Below are 22834 nucleotides of genomic sequence, written 5' to 3' on the forward strand. Positions count from 1 at the left end.
CCTAGTAAGTGTCAGTTTGCTGGAAGGTTACACCAAGGAATGTGTTACTGTACCTCTGTTCTGTTCTTACACTGCTCTTGAAAGCACCACAGCTGACCATTGTAGTCAAAGGAGTTAAATGGATCAGGGAGACTGATCCAGTGCAGCTTCTTTTTTCACTGGGATGCTTTTCTTGTAAATCACCAAAAAAAATCATTTTTTCCTTTTCAGACATCAGCAACTATCAGTTAATAGTTTCAAAGCAATTCTAGTTCTCTGCAGGAAACACTTACTGTGTGTTAGTTGGTTCCAGGGATTTTGGAAAAGGTATGTGAAATAAGTAAAAAAGCAGGCAAACATGTGCAAAAGCAGCACATGCAGTCAGTATGCTACAGGTACATAGAACTAAAATATATTTAGATAATTATTTTCATATTTAGGTCTTTTACTGCAATGTTTATAAATACAGTGAAACCTGCAAAATCTTCTTTTCCTGTGAAGAAGCTTTACGTAAGCAAACTCATCTTTTCACTGTATTCAGGTATCTCTTCAGTGACTTAATTTTTGAGCATTTGAAACATTTCACAGCTCACCTAACTGTGTAACTACCACAAGATACTTAATACCTGGATATGCAGATTTTCTATTTTCTGTTGTTGAGTGACTCCTTAAGTTTATATAGTAGCTCTTAGTGGGTTTTTAAATTTCTTTTTTAAAAAATAAGTTCACATGTCTTCCTTAAAATGCAGAGATTTATGGAAATCATTCTGAATGGGTATTGAAGGAGAAATGTCTAGCCTAAATTAAAAAAGCTCTGAGAATCTGAAAAACTGTTTGCAGGATTACAGTAGCTTTAATAAATACATCCATGATGACACACACCCATAAAATATGCATCCCTTCAGTTTCATTGCATGCAGGGTTCCTTCAATGCAGTAGCCTATCTCTCAGCAAACTTTGTGCAGGTTTTCTCTTAGATAGTTCCCTTTGGAAGTCCTCACTCAGCACTTCTTTTACAAATAATTCTTAAAAAGTAAAATTGCCCCTATGGCACGATGATTTCTAGACTGTTTCTTCTGCTTTTCTTTCCACCCCTAGACTCGCTATGTAAGATAAATTGCTCCAGAACCTGCAGCTCATTCTACAGCACTAGGGAGCAGCAGATTTAACAGCAAAGCCAAAAGAAGTCTTAAAATATGTGATGCCCAATTTATCTTCTGTTCGCAGCCAAGTACCAATGAAGACGTAGTGACTCTGCCAACCCTGGAAGTAATGCAATAACTCTTAGTATAAAAACTTGTAAACTAACAACAACACTGAGAAATGTGTCTCTTCACAGCCTCAGTGTTCTTTTATGAACGATAAAGATCTTCATAACAAGCTGTGCAAATGAAGTCATGGATGTTTGTAAGTTATGAGCAGTCAGCAAACCACGGGAAGCCCAGAAAGGTTTCTGGTGCTTTGGTGAGCAGGCTGACAGTTCTGGCCCTTCCCCATGGACAAGAACAGACCCATATTTACCAACAGACTTGAGCATATGTCTGCCAAAGCACTGATGAGAAATGGGGAGGTTATTTGTGCTCAGGCTCTTGCATTTCAGACAGGAACACACTGCTTTGCCTGGACTAACTAATTAAGGGCTAATTGACTGTCTAGCACCTATAAAGAGATAATTCACCCAAGGCCATCTCCCACTGGAAACTGCAATGACTATTAGCATAGAAAGGATTGTTTATTCAGTGGTCAGCATAAGACAATCGAAAGTATTTGTTAGTAAGAGCAGAAAGAGGGCAAATGAGGATATGAATGTTTTTAATGGATGATTAAATCTGGGTAGCTTGATCTCCTTTCATGCTGTGGATGCTGTGTGCTGCAGTCACGCCTCTCACTGCCAGCCTGCACTGGGATGATAATCACTCACTATGAAAACTCATTAGCTCCACAGCAATGAGTCCTCCACTGCTGAAGCTTGGTGCTGTTCTTAGTACCATGGCAATGATCTCTAACTGGATGTCCCAAACGCTCCCTTCTCTGGTAGGACTAGATACCACCAGAATAACCACTGCAGATTCTCTAGTAAGTAGCTGTTATATGTTGCAAGCTGTCTTAATGCTGAATTAGTATGTAAGTGCTGGCAAAAGCCTTAGTTTGTTGCCTCTTTGCAAATCTATTTTTTAGCTACTAATCTTCCTATCATCTCTTAATGCATGCTTCTTTTTGGGCGTCATAAGACCACACTGGTGAGATGGTGTGGTCTTACTATGAAAGGGAAGGTTTCAAAATAGTATCTTTAAATATGTAAGAACAAATGTCTTCATCTAGAGCATGAAATGCTAAAAAGAGCACAGCAATGTCTTTTCGTTTGTCTAGACTGTTCTTCCTATCTTTACTGCTCCAGAAAAATGCGTTGTGGTGTTTAGAAAAATTTTATCTGGCAGTAGCTTTCTTTTTGAAAATTGGATAATATTACCTAGTAACTATTCACTACAATATGCAAAGGGTCTGATTCCTTCCTATTTTTCTTTATTGGACTACAGTTAAACAAATAAATAGCTGTTAGAAACAAAATAAAATTGGTACTAGGAGGTTAGATACCAGAATTATTTTTAAAGGTTGATAATGGGAATAATACAAATGACAGAAATGACACTTTGTATCATTGACACAGCAGCTTCAGTTTATAAAAACCTACAGGAAAACTGTGAATAGCTATGAACTCCTGAGAAACCTAAAAACTAAAGTAACTTTAACTGGATGAGAAGGAACACTATCCTGGTATTCATAAATAAAATTAGAACATCATTTTCCTAAATGCTTAGTAAAACACTCTTGTCTAGGTATCTTTTTGTGTAACTGCAATCAGATGTTTACATAATAGTAGGTTATGTAAAATAGAAATTTAACTATTTGTACAGTAGTTCACAATTCTCAAAACCCCAAATTTTGTAACGAAAAAATACACATTTACTAACCAACATGTAATAATTGAATATATGCATGCAGGAACAATACTAGTGCAGAAAATCACTGTATTTAGTCTATAAATAGTACTATTTCAAAAAATAGTTAAGTTGTAAGAAAAATTCAGGTATCTTTCAGAGCAGCAAGATAAGAATACAAAGAAAAGCTCTGTTTTATTTTCCTTAAATGTACTTTTGTTTCACTGAGTTACAGTATCTATTGCTAGTTCTTGTGGCTCTATATTTTAAGTAGACGTTCTCTATCACATTTACATCCAAGATTAAAGTTGCAAATTAGTAACTATAAGATGCCTACTAGTTATTATGAGATATATATACATATACACACACACACACACACAAATACATGTGTTTATACTGGTAGGTTCAGATTCCAAGTACTACAAAACTGTCATGCTCCCCCCTTGGCTATAACAGGGCACTGCTGATTGAAATGCCTTCTAAATATTATTTCAAGAATGCTCTTTTCATTCACTGAATTAAGCTATATACATATTTTTTGTTTTGATAAGGATAGCAGTAGAGCTGGGAAAGTGACCATAAATACTTGATTATCTGAGCTTGACAACATCTAGCAAATAAAGAAAACACGAATTTCAATCATGTTCCTAATTCTTTTTGCACAAAACCAAGCACCACAAATCTGGTACCTTTGTTAAAACTTTAGATGTTGGTTGCAAGATGTGATGCCCTAAGTGCACAGTAATATCAGGGGTCATCACTGACTGATTTTTGGATGCCATCCAGAGGTCCCCACTGTCAGCTTCTCCAGTGAACTCTGCAGCATAAGCACTTCTCCAGAATTTCTCTCCTAGCAAATACACAGCTCATAAATTGTGCATATTGTACAGTGTAAGAAAATAACAAAACTCCCCAGTTTCCTCCCTTCAGCTGGAAGAATTGTACAAGGATATGGGTGGGGTAAAGGGCCTCCTCTTCTGAGCTCTGTTTCAGTACCAGGGTTGAAATTGCAAGACAAACCAGGAAATACTGATTATGTTTAGAGCAAACATCCTAAGTAAGGTACTGTCATTTGACCTGTCACTATAGTAACAACAGAGGTAACTGTAGCAGTTTTATCAGAATATATAAAAGAGCAAGTGAAAAAATAAGTGAAATAATAACTTCTTTCTGAAGTGAACTAAGTCTTTAATACAGCAGCCTGCCATGGCAGTGGTTAACATCGGGCTTTATAGGGACTCCTCTGTTTTCCCCAGATTTTCAAGAACTAGCAAAACTTATTATTGCTGTTTTCCACTTATTATTTCTTTTCTTACTTGTTTACTAAGGCCTGTCAGCAGTAAGCCTGCATTTGAAAAGTTGATGCAGTAGCTTCTGTAAGCTTTTGATGACTTCTAGCTCTTTTTCTGCACAGCAGCTTTTGCTTGAAGTAGGGATTAAATGTCAAACTGAAACAGTAACAGAAAAATAAAGCAAAGTGCACCTTTGCACATATGCATATTTTTCTCTGCCATCACTCACATTACCCATCCTAATTAATGAAGGAAGCCTAAAATTCCAAATAGAGGGAATCACAGAAAAATTAATAGAACTGTAGCCTAAATTGTATTTTACTGTAGCCTAAATGTACTATGTGGGTGCTTATTTTTTTTTTTTTAATTCATGGGCAGTCAATAACCATGATCTAGGTTAACCAGTCTCTCACTGTGAGAAATACTTTCCCAAACAGAAGTTACGTTTTTTTAATCAGATCTATTTTAGACACCATAAGAGAATACCTGCTAAGTTAATCACGAAAGTGTTTTTTATTTCCTTAGATAAAGCCTAGAGAGACACTTACAACCTCTCTGGCATAAATAAGTACCTTTGATAATTCAGACAGGATTATACAGCTTGATTATGGGCTGCATGATCTTGGTGTCTCATACATCGTCCACTGTAGAAAACTTATTTGAATCCAGTGAGAACAGTTGACCCCACTCCAAATGTTTCAGGCATAAGGCTCAAATATAATAATTTTGCATGAATGTATATTAATTACTAAAGGAATTACAATCAGAAGCTCTGGGTTCCTGAACGTTTTCCTGAACTTCCACAAAAAACTTAGTTTCCTTGCTGTTGCACTGACACTGTTGACCACACTGTTTGGCCATAAGTTCTACAAACATGGAAACTACTGCAGTAGATAGAGCTTACACTTTTCAAGGGTAACAGCCTTCAAAGGCTTCACTTGTTAAAGCTGGCAATTTTAGTAGCTTCTCAAAACCAATTTAAATCATCTCTGCATATGTAATTTCATTTAATTTTTATTGTTCTCCATGTCTTAAGCTAAATTCCCTTTGCCCAAAAAATTACTGTGCAGAGAATGCCATAGGAACAGTATAATTTAGCACTGAACATTGGTTGTGCCTTTTTGGCAAAACCTTAGGCAAGATCATCTTTTTACAGAAAAGAGAGAATGGGCACAGTTGGAAGGGACCACAGTGGGTCCTCTGGTCCAGCCTCCCCGCTCAAAGTGATCCCAGAGCACATGGCACAGGATAGTTAGTGTCAGACAATTCTGGAATGTCTCCAGTCAGGGAGATTCCACATCCTCTCTGGTCAATCTGTTCCAGTGCATGGTCAGCTGCACAGTAAAGAAGTCCTTCCTCATGTTCAGGTGGAACTCCCTGTGCATCTGTTCCTGCCCACTGCCTCTTGTCCTGCTGCTCAGCACCCCTGAGCAGAGCCTGGTCCATCCTGTGACACCTCTCTGCAGACACTGATGAGGTCCCCTCTCAGTCATCTCTTCTCAAAGCTCTACAGGCCAAGCTCTCTCATCCCCTTCAAGTCATCGGCATTATAGCACGTTGTTTTTTCCTTGCAAAACATGGTAATAACACAATTTTGATTTTTCTATTAACTCTGCAGTAGAAGGTCACTGCCATCTTCAATGATTTCTTCAGAGGAGTCACTCTTTTGAAAAACCTGTGCTCTTTTCCTACCTCAGTCCACAAAGATACTGGCAACTCCTGCACTGAATTGCCAGGAAAGCATCAATATCAAAGCTTCCCAGCTGAAATAATTTCTTTCTCTGCTGGCACTGAGTACAGCTTTATAATATAAATAGCAACTAATTCCAACTGTGTCCAGACCAAAATTACTTCAATGATATCCATTAGCATCTGTACCATGAAATTCATCTCTCAGTACAATACTAGGAAAGAACAAAGCACAGTATCAGCTTTAATTACAGTTGAGAAAGAAAGATCAAAAACTGCTTCTTGTATCTGTTAGGTTCCATCACTTCAATGCTTTTTCAATCATCTTGTTATATTGTTTTCTCTCACTCCTATACTATTTCTGTACATCCCATTACAGAGACACCAAATCCCACACAAACATTAAATGCAGTTCAGTGTTACTCTGCTCTGCAAACAAATGTGATTTTTTTTTTCCTTTCTCAGTCATGGTTGGTCAGGAATTTCCATATTTCTGCTGTCCCAGTGAAGGACATGCAGTGTCTTAATCGCCCTGTGGCTTGCTGGCCCTGAGCCCCATTGCCCTGCTCTAACCAGACACTTTTCCATCCTGCCCTGAGCACGCCCCTGTTCCCTTGGCTAAGTGCAGTGGAAGCCCGTGGAGGACAGTTCCTGTGAGGTGCAGCTTCAAGAGCAAACCTGTCCCCCTCATCCAAACTGCTGCTGAGCCAATTCCCACCCGTGAGTCACACTCTGCACTCTCCCCAGGCTCATATGTTTGTTCTTTCCTGTCTTTGTTGTTTCCATTAGTCTGAAGTAAAAGTCATCCAGGCTGAAAGGACGTGTTTGTTCTCTGCTGATGAAAAGCTGCAATGTCCCTTTGCAAAGAATTAAATCACCTGGTTTGTGCTGAATCACAAGCAGAATACTGTTCTCATCTACCCTGGAAACTGTGTTCTAAACTCTTCTAAAGAACTTTTGCAAAGGTGTGAGATATGGCAATACTGGGAAACTACCAAACTAATTAGTTAAGAGTAATGATTTTGGATTAGTAGGAACCTCACTGCAGACATGTACCACAAAGATAAAAATGTTTTGCTGCAGAGTTATTTTCAAACAATAAAAAAATCAATCCAGTTCCTTTGATTGTTATTCTTTGTTGTTACAGACTCAGATTAGCCCCAAGGAAGGGTGGCAAGTTTATAGTTCAGCCCAGGATCCTGATGGCCGTTGCATTTGCACTGTTGTTGCACCAGAACAAAACCTATGTTCGAGAGATGCCAAAAGCAGGCAACTCAGACAGCTACTAGAGAAGGTAAGTCTTACCAGAAAATTCCTCCTCTTGGTCATTAAACTTCCCATGGAAATCTACTGCTTTTTCTCTCAGTTAATACATAATGAACTAATGAAGAGTTACCTGATAAAAATTGTTCTCCAGGGTATATCCTCTCCCTCTATTCTTGTCTGTGATTATTATTTGTTTTCCTTACATCACACCTTTCCCAGCTCAAGTTACATCATCTCTTTTAGTCACTCCTCCCAGATTCTTTCTTACATACAACAGGACAGATTTTGCTGTGTAAAACCAGTTACAAATCCCACCTCAAACTAGCTCTGTGCTGTGGGATTTAAACTGCAGCTTCTGCTTCGATCATATGAGACTGCTGAAGGTCATTTCTCATCTCATGTAAAAAAATAATGAGAGAGACATCACAGCATCTTGAAAGCAAACTCTGCAGAGCATGAACAGTTGTAATTTTTTCATAGTTTCTTTTCTTCAGCTTTATTTATTCATTTTCCGGAGGTGCAAATTTTCCCCAACAGCCCAGTTCTTAATTCCAGTATTACCCACTACTGCATGTATGGTGAAACCAATGAAGTCTTGTTTTGCATCAACAGAAAAACTGCTGCTACTGTGAAAACACAAACATTCTGCATTCCCTGTGCAAGTAACCAAGGTTATATGTACTGTATCATAGCCTGAGGTGCAGAACCTGAGGCCTGAGTGTTTGAACAGCAGCAAAAATCAACATAAAATGTAGACTTTAAAATACATTTTTATCACATGATTTTTAGCATTCTTCTAGCTAGAGAAAAATCATTCCAGTGTTAATACAGTGCCAGATCCCCACAGACTTTTGCTCCCTGTACTTCCATGAACTTCAGAATGGACTAAGTTTCCAGCTGACAGAGCCTATAACAGGAGATGCATGGAGAGGACATTGATGGACCAGCAGAGAGAAAGGAGCTGCCTCCCCTCATGATGTGTGTTTACTTAAGGAAGAACACTTCAGTCTTTGCTCCAGCATAGTCCCCAAATTCTAAAATATTACTAAAAAAAACCAACCAAACAAAAACCCCTTTATTTTGAGGTGGGGGCTGGAGGGGTGTGTTGAGATGCAAATAGAGTTTTTGAGCTGCCACAGAAATGAACCTAAATCATCAGCCTCTGAAAGCTATTTTCTCATGATATGGACTTGGCAGTCATGGATATGTAATGTATTATTAGTTCCCTTTGTCCATACATTCCTTTAATTAGAGCCTGTATGTGAATGTGTCTTCAGCCAAATGGAAATTCTCAAAGTTCTTCCAGCACCCTAAGGACTTTATTTGCCTGCTTTCACAATTAGATAGCAAAAAAAAAAAAAAATCACAAACAAAAAAACCACACAAAATAAAAAGCCAAAAAAAAGCTCTACTTTTTCATTAAAAATCTTTTCTCAGAACTATTAATGGCAACTATACATTAACTAATGTGTACTGTTTAAGAGTAGTTTCTAAATCCACACATTCTGTAGATCATAATGCATTAGCTCCAAACATGAATATCCATTTAAATATTGCATATTCTTGCAAACCACAGGAGTATTGATGGGTTTGTCTTTTCTTAAGAAGGTACAACATGTTTTGTTTGAGCCAAAACTTCAATAAGGTGCCTAATACATTTACAGCAGTCTAGTTTTCTCATGTCTTAAGAAAACAAAACACTTAGTGAAATAGAATAAATGCACTTGGAAAATGTGTCATTTTTATGGCTGGCAAAAGCATTGCTTTCATAACAGAAATTTTTCAAAGTATGTATAGTTTACTCTGGATGACAGTTACTGTGGCATCACTGTGGTAAAAGTCTCACTATAGCTACAAAGTCACTTGCTCTACAGAAGTTACCTAAACATTCACTACTTTTCATCTGTAAAAATAAAAAAAAAAATTGTGGTTTTCTACCACTAAGACAATTGGATAAAATTTCTAATTTTACATTCACTTATAGAATTATGAGGAAACACCTCTGTGGTGACTGACATGCCCCAGCTTATCTCTGGGTAGTCTTATGAATGCCTTACATTGAATTATTCTATAAATGCCTAGTAACAACGAAAGTCATGCTCCTCATACTGACTAAAATCTCCAAGTTTCAGTGCTGCCCCTCCCAAAGTGACTGGAAGGAAATATATGCTATGTGAGCACCTTCTGAACCACAGTCACATCTGCTGCAGGTCTGCTTAAGAGAGTAGACTCTACTGCCTGACAGCCTTTCCTGAGCCCAATGACAATGATGCTTAAAGAATCTCTCTCTCTTTACCCCTAACAGTCCAAATAATTTATGGCTTCAAGGTCTTGCCCTGTTCCCCAACATTTGTACTGTCATGCAGTTACAGAATGGAGAACTGTACTGTGGTAGAAATGACTCACAGCTGACTGACAGAAGCACATTTCATTACCTGACACTTAACCAGGAAAAAAAACAAAGCAACAAGAAGTGCATTTAGAGAGTGTTCTTCTTTAACAGGTTCAGAATATGTCCCAATCTATTGAAGTTTTAAATCTACGGACTCAGAGGGATTTCCAGTATGTCTTAAAAATGGAAACACAAATGAAAGGGCTGAAGGCCAAATTTCGGCAAATTGAAGATGACCGGAAGACATTAATGACAAAGCACTTTCAGGTAGGTTCAATTTTTACAGCAGCTCTCAAGCCTGCTGCAAACAATGCACTAAGTAGCAATGCATGGACAGCTAAGGTCTCAGCTTGAAATGCTCCTATGAGAGTGCCATTTAAAAGAAAAGCATAATAAATCTTCCTTTATGATGATAATCTTTTGCTTTGTTCAATTTAATTGTAATGGGGGAACTATTAATTATTAAGTCATTAGGGAAATGTCACTATAAACAGATTCCTGTTCTTTCTGTATCAATATGCATGTCATACTGAGAAATTTGTATTCTTCCAAGCTCCAGTGCTAAAGGGGAGATGCAGTGGAATTAATAGCAAACAAGTGGAGTTCTGTGCTCATAGTGTTGCATGACATTTACTGCAGTTGCATGGAAGAAAGGCTATAATAAATCAGTTTATTGTAATTTTTATCCAGTACAATTAAGATCTAATTTCATGTCTGAAGGTCTGCTGTTTTAAATTTGGAATGGGGAGGAGAGCAATCACTCCCAGTCACATTTGTGTGATTAAAAAAAAGACTTCCACTGAATTTTAATAACAAAAACCACAAGCCAATCCTTTTGTGAGGAGGAAGAGTTGCAAATATTACAAGTAGCATTGTGTATTCTGAAAAAGCTACCTGAAGTATTCTTCACGAGAAAAATATTTCAAGAGCATATATAACTTCTTTAAATATCAAGTATGATAAATTGATCTTCAAGATTGTGAGATGAAAATAGGTTCTGGAAAATACATTCTGAAGATTATGTTATGTTAAGTAAATAAATATTTTTGGAAGTGTTTCTGAAAGTTCACATAAAATGAATCTAATTTTCCAATTGATGCTAGAGTTAGATACCTAAATAATTACATAGCCAAGAGGTCTAGGGTTTTTTTTTCAGAGCCACTGAAATCAAGTGGGTCTTTACACCAGGAATTAAGTACACTAATGATCTGACTAGTAAGCTTTATAAATTATGTCATTGTTCTTAGTTTTGAGCTGCTTGAGCTCGTACTCCCAGGTTTTTGGTAGATAAGAAACACCTTCACCTTTTTTCTCTTCTATCCTTTATTGCTGCAATAACAACAAATTTGCATAATTCTGTTATATATCCTGTATTCTCATTTTAGTGTTCTTTGGGAACAAAATATCAAAATTTTAATGTCTGATACACAATGTCAGAGGTAGAAGAATACTCCAGTGCTTTAACTTTTTAAATATTCAGTATTTCTATTGGCCAGTCATTTACCTTCAGTTTGACAGTTTGCCAGGAGTATAAAACAAGTATAAAAAAGAGCTCCAGCCAGTCCAGTTATAAAATAATTTAAAAGGTCAAAACAATACAATATGCTGTTCTGAAATTTAGTCTATTAAAATTCCAGTGTTTTATCCATCCTGAGAGAAAGAAATCATGTTGGATATAACATAACCCTTCATATTAAGTGTCACAATTGCCAGAGCACATGTACTACCACTTATCCATGTTGCAGTAGAAATTAGTCACTCATCACAGCAACAAGCTCTGGAGTGTCAGCAGAAACCTCTGTATTATATTTTTTTAATCATGAAAATACCAGAATGAACTTTATATTATTTCCTGAAGTGAGATATTCTAAATCCATGTTTTCCTGCTGACCAGAACCAAGGAGTACAAATTTGGTGCAGATCCCACTTGAGCATATAGTCAGTCCATACTTGACTTTATGCCAGGTAGGGGGTACCTGATTACCACAAAAAGTTACAGCAGGTTTGCTCAAATATGATCTGGTGTAAATTCTACCAGGAATACATTACCTTCACTAATTTAAACACATTTTATCTTCCTGAGTTTTTACAAGCTTTACATTTCTTCCCATTGTGGCTTACCTGTGGTTTTTGGTCATTCACTGTCCCACAGAACTGAACCCTAAGTTCATAATTGCAAAATGAAGTAACAAAAACTATAGTTTCTGGAATTATTCTTTCTCTGTCACAAAGCCTACTTCCCTTGTCATCAAGGAAAAAAATACTATTCATTTTAACAGCATAAAGTATGTTTAGGTTAAGATTTTAATAAAAACAGCCAAATAAAAATAGTTTTAACTGAAAACAAAAGGAATTCATTTCTTTGTGCCCATTTCGGTAACTCTGCTGCCATAATGCAATTGGAAGACTCCTTGAGAACAGAATCAACAGAAGTAACACTCTGAAATTCATACATAATGACATATCTGCTACGTTTCAGTAAAGTAAAATCTTTTGACTGCAAGGATTCTTTGGGGTTTTCTACAGAATAGTAACAAAAAACTACTTCAAAAATTGCTTTGAATTTAGTAAAGCCCTTATTATTAGTGCTTTTAAAAGAATAATTAATAAATGAAAAATGGGCAACCAATATATGTTACAGATTAAGACAAATTCTCTAAGTGTGAGTCTCAAAAAAAAAAAAAAAATCCAAGAAAAGGGCAATCTGAGATATCAAGGTGGAGCCTTACTTTCTTCAGTCAACATTTAAGAATAGGATTGGCAATGTAACAACAACTGCACCGTGGGGGAAAAAAAACATTGGTGATATTCCAGAAGAGATGTCAAGTGTCCACGTTCAAAGGCATTTAGTGATGTAGCTATTTGACAAGTGTGAATCACAGTTAAGAACCATGGATTGTCACCTCAGAAGAAAAGTTAAGTATCATTGTGGCTGGAACAGGAATAAACACTTTTTAACAGATATTGAGACACAGAAAGAATTTAGTACTTCTAGAGAATTAAATAAAAATAACCAGCTCACCAACTATGTATGACAGCTGTGTAAGCCAGGTATGATCTTGAACACTACTGTGCATTCAGGCCTGTTCATCTTCTGATGAAAGACACACTTAGGGGTGGTTTATACCCTCTAGATAGAAAGTCAGTGGATTTGGTTCAGATCATTTGAAGGTATCTCTTTCAATAGAAAGACTAATCTTTCATGCATTTAATCTACTGCTTACTACCATTAAGTCTGAGGTTTCTGAGACTTTCAGAGTAGACTAGTAATAGCCCTGCAACTAAAATAAATAATCATTTTCAAGTTGTTTTAATAGCCAGGCATAAATACTACATGAAAGAAAATTAGAGGACTGAACTCCTTTAAACTTCTCTAATGCACATACGATTACCTTTAACAGGAGTTGAAAGAAAAGATGGATGAGCTCCTGCCACTGATCCCAGTTCTGGAACAATACAAAACTGATGCCAAGTTGATCACACAGTTCAAGGAGGAAATTAGGAATCTCTCTACTGTGCTCACTGGGATTCAGGAAGAAATTGGTGCTTATGACTATGAGGAACTACACCAGCGTGTTGTCAATTTAGAAACCAGGCTTCGTGACTGCATGAAAAAGCTCAGTAAGTTAACAAGTTCATGGCAAACTTGGTCCCTTGGCCATGCATTTTTAGTTATCTCTCTTCAGAAAGATTAAGGTTTGTGGGGAGGGGGGATTTGTTTGTTTCTTTGATGGAAGACTGCATTATATTATGATCTGTGCTGCTGCAATAAAAGGCAAGAGTAACTCGACCTAAGGTCAGTTATATCATTCCAAGTAGATGACAATGTACTGCCTTACTGTATACAGAAGGAATTAGATGAAAAATTATAACATAGCAAATTCAAAATCTGAGGTTTAAACCACTTGGAGAGTTACAAATACTCTTTCAAAAGAGCTCAGACTGCACAGACTGCTACTAGAGTCATCATTGGGGTGTCAGTGGGGGGGGGGGAAAGAAAAGAAAAAAAAAATGAAGAGTAGACTGCAATACATTTTGAGGTGTCCACATCATAACCCTGGCATCTTGCTGTATCACCTGAGAGGCCACCCTGACTGTAATGTCTTTAGCCTGTTAAATTAGTGCTAAGGAGATCTTTCCTTCTCCAATTCGAATTACAACCTAACCAAACTTCACATCTAACTTCAAGGGACCAAAGCATGCTTTCTGCAGGATGCACAGCAGCACTCCATTGCTGCTGCTGCTGCACCAGCTTTACCTCAGGCCATCTTGGCTGCTCCTGTGCTGCCTTTAGTCACTACTGCAGCCTGGATAACTAGAGCAAACAATCCAGCCCCTTTATGAAAAAATAAACACTTTGCAGTTTAACACTGAACATGATTAAACTTGAAATTCCAAGGTTTAGGTCTGTGATCAGTGTCTCAGTTATCAAGTGTGGGATGCTTACTTTTAAATGCTACCTAGGACATTAAATATCTTCTTAACTGGATAAGCAGAGCCTCCTTATTTTCGTGATGCAGTAGAATGAGAAAAATCTAGGTTAAGTTAGCCTCTTAAATAATTTATTTCTTTATTTTATTCTGGAAATAGCACAGTGGTGATGTGCTAAAATACATGAAAGACTTCTTCAAACAGAAATTTCCTATGATCCTATTTTCCCCTCAGCACACACACATAATAGCACATTACTGATTTGACAGAAGGCAGTCAGGAGAAAACAGCTGTGTTGCAATACTGCAGCAAACAAGAAAATTCCTATGAATAAACAGTATTTTCTGATAGTGAGTGTTACAGTAAGTTATTAGATACCAAAAAACATCAGTTTAACTAGTATCTTGTTTTTTATTTGCTTTTACAGCATCTTGTAACAACAGCTAGTGAAGCAATGACAGTGTGAGATATATTTTGTCCAACACAATCACTAGTATTGACATCCGATCGAGCCTGGATTTCTGCAACACATTCTAATCTCTTGATGTAGCTAATGAAAAAAATTACTAAAATTACATATGTATTAGCAATAGAGAGAAAGTTTTTATATAAAATAAATTATTAAGCATATCCATTATCAAAAGGGAGTGGACTTTCTCAAGATGTAATGCAGATTCATTTGTCCTTATTGGCATTATTCCCTGGTCTTAGATGCTTAAATGACTTTTATGGTCCCCTGCTAATGGACTGGCTGTTTTTCTGGCCTATCCCTGTGTGCCTTTTGAAGTACAAAAAGCTTCAGTTGAGTTTCCTGTAAGTGCTGAGAGCTGGGGCTGTGTGCTCAGATCAGAGAGCATGAGGGGAAAGCAGCTTTCATACCAACACCTGCTTTGTGGCCACGTTGGCCATGCTGGAGATGACCCAGCTGTGCCTGTCCATGCCAGCCTGATAGCCAGAAGCCAATGGCCCCAGTGTGCCACAGGATCTGGCTTGAATCGTCACAGATGTTGTTGCATTTCACAATACAATTTTCTAATCATTGTATTCAATAGCTATTCTCTATTCTTCTCCCTAGCAGGTGTTTTTCAGCAGTATAATGCATTATTTATATTGTCCTGGCCACTTGAAAGGGTTCTTCCATCTGCACTGGAAACACTTTCAACACTCATTACAGTACACTAAGCAGTTATCTTACTTTCACTGAGGTTTAATGATTATCACAACAGTTGTGATGACTGAATTTTGCTCATTCTCTTTGCAATAAGAGAAAAAACAAGATGAAGCTGCTGGGAAATTAGTTGACCAAACTTTTAAAGGGTGCATGCAGCTAAACATGTAGGAGTAGAGTGCATGTGATTACACACACCCTAAATTCACATGTAATTATACATGTATGGGTCCTTTGCTGATAGTCCTTTAAGTCATAGGTATTTATTAGAGAATACAGGTTGCACAGTATGCTTGGAACTCTCCTATTCTTGTCGTGACATATTTATGAAATTGGAATAAAACTTACATGGGTAGTAATAGAAGCCAATACTCTGACATGTAATTACAGTAGACGTATATTGGATTCATGTCTAGCTACATCTGATTATAATGTAGACTCTTAACAATATTTTACAGTAACTTTATTTTTTAGAAATTCAAAAGTAGAATAGTCTGTGTATCCAAAGAAGTTCTGTTACATCAGTGGCAGAGGAGCTATTAGTGCACGCATGAGACTATTGATTGCAGTGGTACTTCTACTTGCAAAACATCCTTCCCTTTGGGATGTGAAGAACTTTACAAATATCATCTAGTATAAAATTGGGCAATAGAGATATAGATTCTTATCCCTATTTTGTAGATGAAGGAACAAGCAGCCCAAAAGTATATAATGAATTTTCCAGAGATTACACAGCAAGTCATGGCACCCATGCAGGAAAGTCCAGGGACTTCCTCTCAGCAAACTCTAGGAACTATATTATAGTGCTTCCTGGATTCATATTGTGCAGGAAAACTGACATCCATTCATTATGAACTAATTCTTCATTCCCTAGTATGTTACAACAAATTTGACCATAAGCAGAAAAGTGTAAACAGTAAACCACTTGGAATTCATTTCCGCAAGTGCATAAAAAAAACCCTCACTTCATTTTCCCCTATCTATTACCTACAACAGAAACAAAAAAAAAAAAAAAACAAAAAACAAACAAACAAAAAAAAACATAATAATGATGCTTATGAACACTTCAAGAGAATGCTGTGGTTTTATTTCCCTTGCCAGTCCTTCTACAAATGATACACTCAGTTGCTCTATGGCAGCAACCAATATTCCGTCACACCACAGAGAATGGGACTATCTACCCATTTCTAGTTATTCCAAAACAGCCCCTCTCCAGCTGCAGTGTCACAGCCTCCTCCTACCTAATACTTGCTCACTTTTGGAGTTTTCCAGACACATTCTGCCCCATCACAGCCCACAGGCTGTACAAAAGTACATCTATTTTCTCTTCTAATGGTCACTTCATGCTCAACTTCTTCCTTAATATAAATAAATGCTGGGAATCATGAACAGACTTACAGAAGTCTACTGTACAAAATTGTTACAGGAGAGGAATCAAGCCAGAAACACCTGGAGTGTGCATATGATGTTTTTCGTGCAGCTCAGCTTAGGATATAAAAAGACTATGATTGGGATTTTCCAACTAAAATCATGGCTGGGACTTTCTAATGTAGGCAGCTGCTTCTTCCAAAGCCAAGGGAAAGAGATTGAGGGCTTCTAAAAATCCCAGTGCTTTTCTGTGTAACCCCATCTGAACCTCTTAGCAAAGGAAAAAAAATGCCTAGAAGTATCATATTTTTCTTAGAGTACCTGAGCTTCTTCACATGTGCTAGTGTGGAGATACATTTTACCACCATCTGGTCCTTCTATCAGGGAATCAAATTGCTATAAACCAAGTCTTCTTCTATGTTCCCTTCTGCCAGGGGGAAAAAAAAGTGTGGGCAGGGAAGGGGGTTTTGGCTGTGTTAAAAAGAAAATTGCATAGGCTAGTTTTAACTGTCAGCCCCCTCACTGCTATGGAAAATTCATAGTTCAGAAGCAATGTCCATTTCACATTATATTTGTCTCTGTTATATTTCTCTATGTAGAAAATGAGCTGAAGAAATGCCTCAACTGGAAGCTAATTGGAATTTTCATTAATTTCAAAATTTTAGACTTTTCATCACAGAAAAATTTTAGGTAAATGATCTTGCCTTCAATACATTAGTATTACCAATCCCTTACTTTAATACAGCCACTCAAACATTTAAAAGGTTCATTCTGCAGCTGAGTACAGAGATAGAGATTAGATCAATACTCTTTTAAGTAGCTACGAAGAAGCTGTTACCAGCTTTGGTGGAGGAGTAAGGAAAATTTCTTGGACTGAAAGCAAAGTTAGAAGTGCTTAAAACCAATAAACTCATCTTGTGTCGGGGAGCTGTTCAGCATGACTCCTCTAAAAGTTTTTTGTGCAGCCTTAAGCAGTTCAAAGCAGTATCAGCTGATTCAAGTTGACCATTCAGCCAAAACTTGCCTTGGGGCTTGTCCTTGTCCTTTCAAGCAGTACTTTCTTAACTGAGAGGACTTTCTGATTGGTTTGAGTTCTTTTGCTTGCTCATTAAATAGAAACCCAGTCATAAGGATCTCTCAGTTGTGAGAAGGCTGGGATGACAAAACAGAGGTGGCTCTGACAGCCCTGCTGCTTCCTTTTTACTGTCCATGCTGTCAGCAAGTAGGTCAGCAGGTGCTGCTGGGGTTTACAGAAGAAGCTTGCTGATGGCATACGAATTATTACTACAACGGGAAAGACTTATATGTGGAAAAAATACTTGTAGTATTCCTTAGTTTTAAATACCAGTTCCATCAAATTATATAAAAAAATAAGCAGACCTATGGATTTCTGTTTAATGAGGAAGGAAAAGAAAAATGGGACCCACTATAGGGGCAGGAGGGAAAAAAAAATCCTCACTTTTTACAAAGCGCTCTGTTTAGTTATGCCAAAAAGGGAAGCTTTGTCACTTTTTCAGTCAGCTGCCCCTCAGCTATACAGCAACTCTCCTAAGAGTCTTTCTTGATCACTGCATGCTGTCTGGGAATAATAAAGTGATCAGAAATATACCCTGGCTCAAACTGCTGATCATTTAGCAGCTGAAGTACAATGTCATCTCTCTTCACATTGAACAGCATCTCAATATGCTTTGAAAGATCATCTAAAAGCATCTAACTCCCATGACAGAGGTACACAGCTCAGTTCATATACATTATACAAAATGAAGGCTGAAGAGGTTCATTAATTATTAACAATGTGTAACTAACTCTAATCAGTGAGCTGTACATTCAGGATAAATACAATACAACTGAGGAACAGTACTGACACTTGAGCATACAGATCTCTGAACTGTTCTCTAACCTCCAAAAGCTCCTCACACACAGAGCAGCACCCAAACAGCCCCAGAGCTATGTGCACACCCCACAGAGACTCCAAACACCACCTGCTTTTACCCCTGTCCCCCTGCAGCCCCAGGGGCTCGAGCTTGCTGTGTGCCCATGCTGCTCCCGCCATGCCCTGGCACTGCTGAGCCCACCTGGAGTGCTCACACACCTGCCCTGCCTGGGCATCCCGACCCAAAAGGTGGCTCTGGGAGCCCTCACATCCCTGCCAGGGCTCTTCCATAGGTTTTCCCCACACACATGCAAAATTTCACAACTTGTTATAAGTGCACTTTTAGCTTCCTGGATTTCTTTCAGATACCAAATTCTTTTTATTCTTTACCACTAATTGCAATACTGTGTTGTAAAAGCACCAATTAGTATTAGAATACCTTAAGCTCATACATTCACTGTGTTTTAATTATGCTAGAAGCTACAAGTCCAGGAGTAACTGTCATTCTGATTTCATTCTGCTTATTAATTCTCTGATAACTCGTTCCAAATTAAGTATTCCAATTTCAAACTCAGACCTTCTGAAGGGTTATCTCCTGCCCACTTCTGAAACTATTTACTAATACACCACCTAAATATAAAAGCTTTCACCTTGATAGGTTATAGTCCTCTACCTTTCAAGCTAATAGCAGATCATGATGTAGAAAAAGAACACAGAGCACACAGTGCTAGCAGCCTACCTACAAAAAAAAAATAAAAAAATTATGTCCTATCATAACCAAGTATTAAAAAACTTACAAGATTCTTTTAAATGGGAAATTTCAATAATACCTCCAAAACAGCACAACATAAAAGATCGAGATGTGTCTCTTAATTGACCCAGAAAACAGACACAGCCTGCCCTGCTCACTGAAGTCTCAGCATGCATTCAGTTATCTGCATTTCCCATACGTCCAACTTCCCTGGCTGTGAACAAAAACTACCCAAGCAGCCTCTGAGTTTTCATCACAGCATTAACCCCATTCTAAGTGACCCAAATAGTCTGGCATAACACATTCCTTTCCAGTTACAGAATATTAAAATTCAGGCTGGATGTGACCCTCTCTTTTGAGCTGAACAGATTTCACTCTCAACACCAGATACCATTTGTTTTCCACATTTCCAAGACAGGGTTTTCAGTATAGCATAACCATGTAGCACCAAGAAGCACTTATTTTTAAGTTTTAATAATTGAATGTTTCTCTTGTTTTTACATTCTTCTCTTTAAAACCATGCTATTCAACCTAATTATCACACCACTGTGTGATATTAAATCTTAGTAAACACATGAATTCCACCAGGAGCTTGTTACTAATAGATATCTTATTAATGTCCCCTAAAATATAGATTTTTGAGTTGTTAGGAAGGTCAGCATCCGAGAGGTATCGACTTTCATTATTTTCCTCCCAGACAGACAAATGGATTAGAAGCCAACCAATACAGCCAAGCTCGCTAAATACTTCTCATACTTACTTTCTTCTGGCAGTCTCCAGTACAGAAAGAGATATGTGTGTGTAAGCAGGGGGCACTCAGACACAAGCTTTGAGTACAGCAAGGTTGTGTGCACAAGCTCATCTTTGTGCCTGCCCTTGTTACCCTGGCCAGTGGAAAACAGAGAGATCCATCAATCCCAGCTTTGTGCTGAACTTCCTGAGGGCAAAAATTGGGGGGGAAATTAAGTCCTCATTTCATTTATTATTAAATGTTCTTCACTTCAGCTCAGAAGGTATTCTACTAGTTGCATTTTAGCTTATACCCAAAGACCATAACTGTACTTCAAAAGTTGTAAATACAAAAATATATAACAATAACATTTTATGTGTATATTTTTGCATATTTATATTACTCTTCAATATGGAAAAGTTCCTCCAGTGAAGGTGACAATCAATCTTCAACATAAGCCTGAATCCCGTGGTTGTTCCCCCATGTTGTTTGGAGTATTTGATGTCAAGAAGAGTTATGCATTAATGCATTTGTTTTTTTTATTTCAGCATGTGGCAAGTTGATGAAAATTACAGGCCCCATTACAGTGAAGATATCTGGAACACGATTTGGAGCCTGGATGACAGACCCATTGGCATCAGAGAAAAATAACCGAGTATGTTAAGGCACTGTCTTCGTGTTCTGGAGTCCTACTTGCTTTATTTTAATCTTTTAAAGGTTATTTTCCCCTAGGAGGTTACATTCCCGAGCGTGTTTTTCTACTTCATTCATTTTCACACTCAAACATCTCCAGAGAAAAAACAGTATTTTTTGGAAAATATCCAAAGACAAAAGTCACTTGGCACTTTTGTGCCATTTACTTCCATATTTTTTCAGGGTTGACAAACATTTATCAGAACCAACAAGCCAATTTTTTTATTTAATATATTTAATTTATTTAGGTCTTTCAGTAACCAAAGTAGTCTAAAACAAGCATCAACGTTTTTACCCAAGAGCGGGAGCCATAATGCAGCACAGTTAAAATTGCCAGGATTAGGCCCCATACAGACAGGCTCTAGTCAGATTGTTTTCTCCAAGTTATGTTATTGTTTTGTTGTTTGGATCTCCAATAGGATCCTCAAATTGGCTACAGTTTTGAGAGGATGCCCTCTGTCAAAGGGCTTTGGAAGTCAAAGTCAAAACACCAGGTTTCATTTGTATGAGACCCCCAACATTAACTTTTTGAATACAGAAAAAAAACCAAAGACAACAGAAAAGGCAACAAAAAATTATAATAAATAAAGATTTGTGTGCAGCTCTCCCCTGCCTGCTGTGCCCATGCAGTTTTGCTACTGACTCCAAAAATCTCATTTACCTTTAGAAGAGCAACAAACTCTGAGAAACTAAGAGAAAAATTAAATTGCGTGAAGGACGAAAAATGTGGGAATGGAAGTTGCAGAAGAACATTAAAAAGAAGTAATAATTCTGTTTTAAGAGGGAGAAAGGGTTTTGGAACTTTACTGGTTTCATTGCTGATGTTTTTAGTTCCTTTACTAAGAAAAGACTATTTTTTTTAATAGAGAAACAGCTGAAAAAAATTTAACCACATTTATTCCTAAGTATAAATACAAGTTTATCTCACATGTCGTTTCCCATCTCTCTCTTAGATTATTAGTCTCTAGAAATATCTTTAGCAAGCACCATATGGCAGAGGTCCAAACACCAAATAAACCAGAATTAAATTGCTCTGAAAATGCAGACAACTGTAGTTAGTAACAGTTGTGTTGAGAGTTCACCTGCACAGATATGTTTGATTCAGGAATTCAACAGTTCTTCCTGCTTTTGTAATTTGAATATGGGCAATATTGGTAGCCTGCTGCACATCTAAAACTTGTTTTCCTTCTTTATCTATGTCTCCATCATGCCATATCATGCCACACACTGTGTTCAAGGTGTTCACTCCCAATCTTTCTTTTCTTTCCAGGTCTGGTACATGGATAGTTACACTAACAATAAAATTGTCCGCGAATACAAATCAATCGCAGACTTCGTCAGCGGGGCCGAATCAAGGACATACAACCTTCCATTCAAATGGGCAGGAACCAACCACGTTGTCTACAATGGCTCCCTCTATTTCAACAAGTACCAGAGCAACATCATCATCAAGTACAGCTTCGACACGGGGCGGGTGCTGGCACAGCGTAGCCTGGAGTACGCTGGCTTCCACAATGTCTACCCTTACACCTGGGGTGGCTTCTCTGACATCGACCTGATGGCAGATGAAATTGGGCTGTGGGCTGTGTATGCCACCAACCAGAACGCAGGCAACATTGTCATCAGCCAGCTGAACCAGGATACGCTGGAGGTGCTGAAGAGCTGGAGCACGGGCTACCCAAAGAGAAGTGCTGGAGAATCCTTCATGATCTGTGGCACCTTATACGTCACTAACTCGCACTTAACAGGAGCCAAGGTCTACTACTCCTACTCCACAAAAACCTCCACTTATGAGTACACAGACATTCCTTTCCATAATCAGTATTTTCATATATCCATGCTTGACTACAATGCAAGAGATAGAGCTCTCTATGCCTGGAATAATGGACATCAAGTCCTGTTTAATGTCACCCTTTTCCACATCATTAAAACTGAGGATGACTCATAATTTTCTTTCCCTTACCTCCCTCCCTCCCTCAAAGCAGTCTCATTTGTGATTAACTCTAAAAGAGTCCATCTCTCTCAGTTCCTTTTAATTTACATTTCTTTCTTCATTAAACAAAAGCAACATTTTCTATGTAATGCGTTTAAAATATGGCTGAACCTATCGAAAAGGACCTGTCAGAAATAAAAAGCATCTTAAGTCATGATTCTGCAAGGTCTGTCAAGACCTTGTCTTGAAAAGCACTAAAGAGGATTTAAATGGCTAAAGACAGTTTTTAAAAGATTATGATCTGCCTTATTTTAGAGTCAGACACTA

The 22834-nt window shown here is 37.8% G+C and overlaps 1 protein-coding gene across 3 annotated transcripts; it reads left to right on the forward strand.

Moving 5' to 3' along the window:
• Window positions 1-1926: 1926 nt before the first annotated feature.
• OLFM3 (olfactomedin 3) lies at window positions 1927-22522 on the forward strand. Of its 3 annotated transcripts, XM_062497375.1 has the most exons (8): window positions 1927-2059; window positions 4058-4072; window positions 6855-6867; window positions 7061-7196; window positions 9672-9827; window positions 12962-13181; window positions 20430-20536; window positions 21845-22522. In XM_062497375.1, exons 1-8 carry the CDS (start codon window positions 1927-1929, stop codon window positions 22520-22522), a joined length of 1458 nt encoding a protein of 485 aa, XP_062353359.1. The 3 variants fall into 3 exon arrangements, with proteins under 3 accessions (XP_062353359.1, XP_062353360.1, XP_062353361.1); XM_062497376.1 differs by lacking the exons at window positions 4058-4072; window positions 6855-6867 and adding an exon at window positions 4266-4279 and having other exon boundaries at window positions 1927-2055; XM_062497377.1 differs by lacking the exons at window positions 4058-4072; window positions 6855-6867 and having other exon boundaries at window positions 1927-2055; window positions 7050-7196.
• Window positions 22523-22834: the final 312 nt, after the last annotated feature.

This window comes from Cinclus cinclus, chromosome 8 (genome assembly GCF_963662255.1).
Source record: "Cinclus cinclus chromosome 8, bCinCin1.1, whole genome shotgun sequence".
Lineage (NCBI taxonomy): Eukaryota > Metazoa > Chordata > Aves > Passeriformes > Cinclidae > Cinclus > Cinclus cinclus.